Source organism: Atta cephalotes (genome assembly GCF_000143395.1).
Source record: "Atta cephalotes unplaced genomic scaffold scaffold00002, whole genome shotgun sequence".
NCBI classification, from domain to species: domain Eukaryota; kingdom Metazoa; phylum Arthropoda; class Insecta; order Hymenoptera; family Formicidae; genus Atta; species Atta cephalotes.
The window spans coordinates 4,273,235-4,277,371 of record NW_012130066.1 but is presented as its reverse complement, the minus strand read 5'-3'; the positions used below and the strand labels follow the sequence as shown (position 1 = coordinate 4,277,371).

Here is a 4,137-nt window from a genome sequence, read left to right as displayed (position 1 = left end):
TATACTATATATATGTGTGTGTGTGTGTGTGTGTGTGTGTGTGTGTGTGTGTGTGTGTGTGTGTGTGTGTGTGTGTGTGTGTGTGTGTGTGTGTGTGTGTGTATATATATATACTTTCCAAGCGGAGTGAAGTCCCATATTGGTTTCAACTTTTCCCATGAAGCGAGGTCTACCTCATCTTCTCTAGGCAAAATGGAATCTATGATTGTTGTAGTCTCCCTCCAAGTACAAATTCATTAACATATGTAAATATGTTAATAATGTGATATTTATACTAAGTAAAATTTATATCAAGTTAGATGTCTATACAATAACTAATATTTATTATAATAATTAATATTTGTTAATAACTTTTTATACAACCAACAACGATCGACAGCTAACATCTTCTAAGATCAATTAAGGTCATGATCTTAACAATATGTTACGGGAGCTGATTCTTCTAATCGGAACCATAATACTTATTTACCATAATATTTATTTATCTATTTCATTTTCTATTTTTTTTGCAACAGAAATTCCAAAATTGTTTAAAGAGATTTGATATTATCGACAACACATTGCTTAAATTAGGAACAATAACAGAGTATGACAATCTACGCAGAAAAGTAATGTGGTATGCCTCAGGATGGATCGTCACAGTTATATTAACAACATGCTGCGCAGGTTTAATATTGAAAGAAGAATATGACGGGGTTATTGCATCAACAATGTATTTCAGCTTTCTACGAGATTATTGTATTCATATTAATTTTATGGGTGATTTGATTAATGCAAGTATCCTCGAGTTAGTACACATTCTTACATATACTTACAATGATATCTTTATCTTATGGCATAGTTATTTATGTAAATATGTAAAACCAAATAGTAATCCAAGAATATTTCATAATTTCTGAAGTGAAAACTTTAAAAGTATTGATTAGAGATAGCTACTGTTTCAAATAATTTTATTTTCCATCTATTTTTTTTATATTCAGATACACCGGATTAAAATTTGATCAAATCAATGAACATATTCGGAATTTGATGAAAAATCAAAAATACAAAATAACAACACAGGCTTGGAAAAATAACAGAATATATCCTCATCAAGATAGATTTTCGAAACCATTAAGCAACAAATGCAGAATATGGATCATAATGTAAGAAATTTTATGTAAATTCTATTAGTGACGATAACATCATTGAAAAAATGTAACGTTTATAATATAAGTTAATATTTGTATGTCCAGACACCTTTACTTAGAGCTACGCAAAATAAGCCGTGAAATAGACTTAATATTTGGAACCCAAATGACTATTAAAATGGCAGGCTATTTTATTTGGATGACATTTGACTTGCACGAAATTTTCTACCCAATACTTATCACAAATTATGTCAAATCTAAAACAATGACCATCGTGCTTCACATGTTCTGCTTTACTAATAATATATTTAAATTCCTACTCATTAATTATATTTGTGAAATAGTTACCACCAAGGTAGGTCAAATTATATTAAATTTCAGAAAACATTAATTTAAAATTTGTTTACAATACGTAAATGAATTCAAAGATTGACATATAATTTTTAAATTAAATTAGAAATTTCTTTAATTACATTCTTTAATTACATTCATCATACATTACAATTTCAGGCAAAAGCTACAGCAAATATATTAAATAAATTATCACATGTCACCTGTGATATTGAAATTCGTGAAATTGTAAGTTTTAAAATACGTTGAAGTTATTATTAAAGTAAATATTAAGAGTACAAATAAATATAAAATTCAAAAAATATACATCAAAGAAATATATTTTTTATATAGATTTCGCAATTTTCATTACGAATAGTTCATGCCCCACTTAGATTCTATGGAATTGGGTTTTTCCAATTTGGTTTCAAATTTCTTCACGGGGTATGTATTTATCATTTTGCATACTATAAATCCAAATTAACAAATATTTAAAAAACTTACTTATATTTAATTTTAGTTTATCGCATCTATTGCAACCATTGTAGTTATCATATTACAAGCACAAGTAAATAAGCAAAAATTTATATGAGATTATTACAAAGTTTGTAAAAGATAGTTTAATAATAATCTATATATTGTATATATAATGCGATTTACAAAAGGCATCGTACGTACAATATCTTTAAGATTTCAATCCCTATATATAAACTTTGTGTGAGAGAAAAAATTAATATGTGAACTATATATCTAATAATGTTTTATGCAATCAAAGTATAAATAAAAAAAATATTTAATATTTTTTGTTTTTATACGATTCTTTTAATTATAAAGACGAGAGTAATCATGTATTTTTTAAATGTAAACTGTCAGTGTTTTATACTCCAATTAAAATCATTATTATTAACATGTACAGTAAAGCGGGGCTAGTTGCGTATAGGGACAAGTTGATCAAATGTAAATACCTACATAACAAAAGAATATATAGATACATCTATGCTTGTGTAATGTAGCACAAAGACGGAGATTACTGTGTCTTAATACAATAATCTGTATCTATGTCCAACTGTTAAAATACGCTTTTTTGTTTTCGTATATCAAGAGTAAATTATTAAGTAAGTATTCTTTTTGAGATATTGTAATTAAAGCGATTAATACCAATGAAATTTTTGTGTTTTTTGGATATAAGTTATTATCGTATTTTTTAACTTTAATGTTCAAGTTGCTACTTACGATTTTTAGTTATAAAAAAATATTATAATCGACACCAATATGGGGCTTGTTAGGTCCAATATCTCATAATGAACTTATATACTCAGCTACTTAATTAAAATCTGTCTTTATCATGCTTTTTATTTTAACGATTAAACATATATTTTATGTTTAATTATTATTATAAAAAATAAAGATTTTAGTTTTTCTAATTTTGTGAATTAAAACACTTGAAAAGAGAGAGTATTACAAATTATTATATTTAAGATGAAAATGATAAAAATTTGATTAATATACATATAATCCTTTTATATTTTTAATAATATATAATCTCATTAAACGATTATCTTTATGGCTCAACTTATCCTGAGGATACTCAACATGCTCCATAGGCATATTGATCCACTTTACCTTGTAATTAATGTAATTTTTTTCTTACAAGATATATTAAGGATTTATAAGTATTTAATTATTGAGCCATAAATACGCAAGGTTTTAAAAGCATTTACCATTAGTCTAATTATGTCAAGATTTATAATATCTTAAAGAGAAAGTGTCACAACTAATCCCGCTCTACCCTGTATTACTGATTGCTTTCCGATTTATATTTGAAAACATTATGAATGTGGATTTAATATTTTAATCACTTTTTTCTGTATAAAATAAATAGAAAAACAATATAAAATAGAATAAACATTCAATAATTTATTATGATCCTATACATATATCTGAAGAAGATAGATAGATAAGATTTTAATTAATATTATTATATTAATATTATTTCATTGCGGGTTTTCGTTTGAATTGCATATCTAAAAGTTTGTAAAAAATAATTATATTTAAGAAAAAAAAATTATATTAAGCAATATCCATGTAAAACAATATTTTGCAATAATTCAAACTTTCTGTGTCACTGGAATAAAAATACTGTAGATGACTTGACTTAAGAAACTATATTATATTAAAAATCTATATTAGTTAATATAGAATTCATAGTTTTCATTAGAAAATAGTTAAAAAAATTATATATCACTCTCAAATTCTGTAAAATCACATTTTTTCCCAATTTGGAATCAAATTTCTTAACAGAACATTATATTTATATTATATTTATGGTATAATTATATATTACAAAAGTAAGATCTTGGAGCTTAATTAAGCTCCTAACAAATATTTAAAAAAAAACTTTCAAATTGTGATTTCATTTTTAATTTATCATGTTTTTTGCCGATTTAAGTACAGTAATATACGCGCATGAGTAAATATTTTATCAAACTATGAGAATTTACAAAAACTTTGATAATAATGCACCTATAATGTTTATAAATTATACGATTTTAGTGTTTCAATATTAGAATTAAAAAAAGTAAAAAAAGAAAAAGTTATTAAATTTTTGTTATATATTTTGTTAAATATAGATAATAAATTAATTTTACACAATAAAAATAAATATATATTTTATTTA

At 24.3% G+C, this 4,137-nt stretch overlaps 1 protein-coding gene across 1 annotated transcript; it reads left to right on the top strand.

Annotated features, from left to right (window-relative positions):
- The first annotated feature begins 1,296 nt into the window (after positions 1-1,296).
- Positions 1,297-2,473, top strand: LOC105620596. The gene is made up of 5 exons (XM_012202090.1): positions 1,297-1,485; positions 1,641-1,709; positions 1,815-1,904; positions 1,981-2,029; positions 2,376-2,473. Exons 1-5 carry the CDS (start codon positions 1,297-1,299, stop codon positions 2,471-2,473), a joined length of 495 nt encoding a protein of 164 aa, XP_012057480.1.
- The last annotated feature ends 1,664 nt before the right edge of the window (positions 2,474-4,137 follow it).

Bases quoted from the DNA above. Each gene is read 5' to 3' on its own strand.
- LOC105620596 (XM_012202090.1), top strand. From the start codon at position 1,297: ATGACTATTAAAATGGCAGGCTATTTTATTTGGATGACATTTGACTTG. The intron at 1,905-1,980 runs GTATGTATTTAT...ATTTAATTTTAG, and splicing joins GTTTCAAATTTCTTCACGGG to TTTATCGCATCTATTGCAAC. The intron at 2,030-2,375 runs TAAATAAGCAAA...TTAACATGTACA, and splicing joins TATCATATTACAAGCACAAG to GTAAAGCGGGGCTAGTTGCG.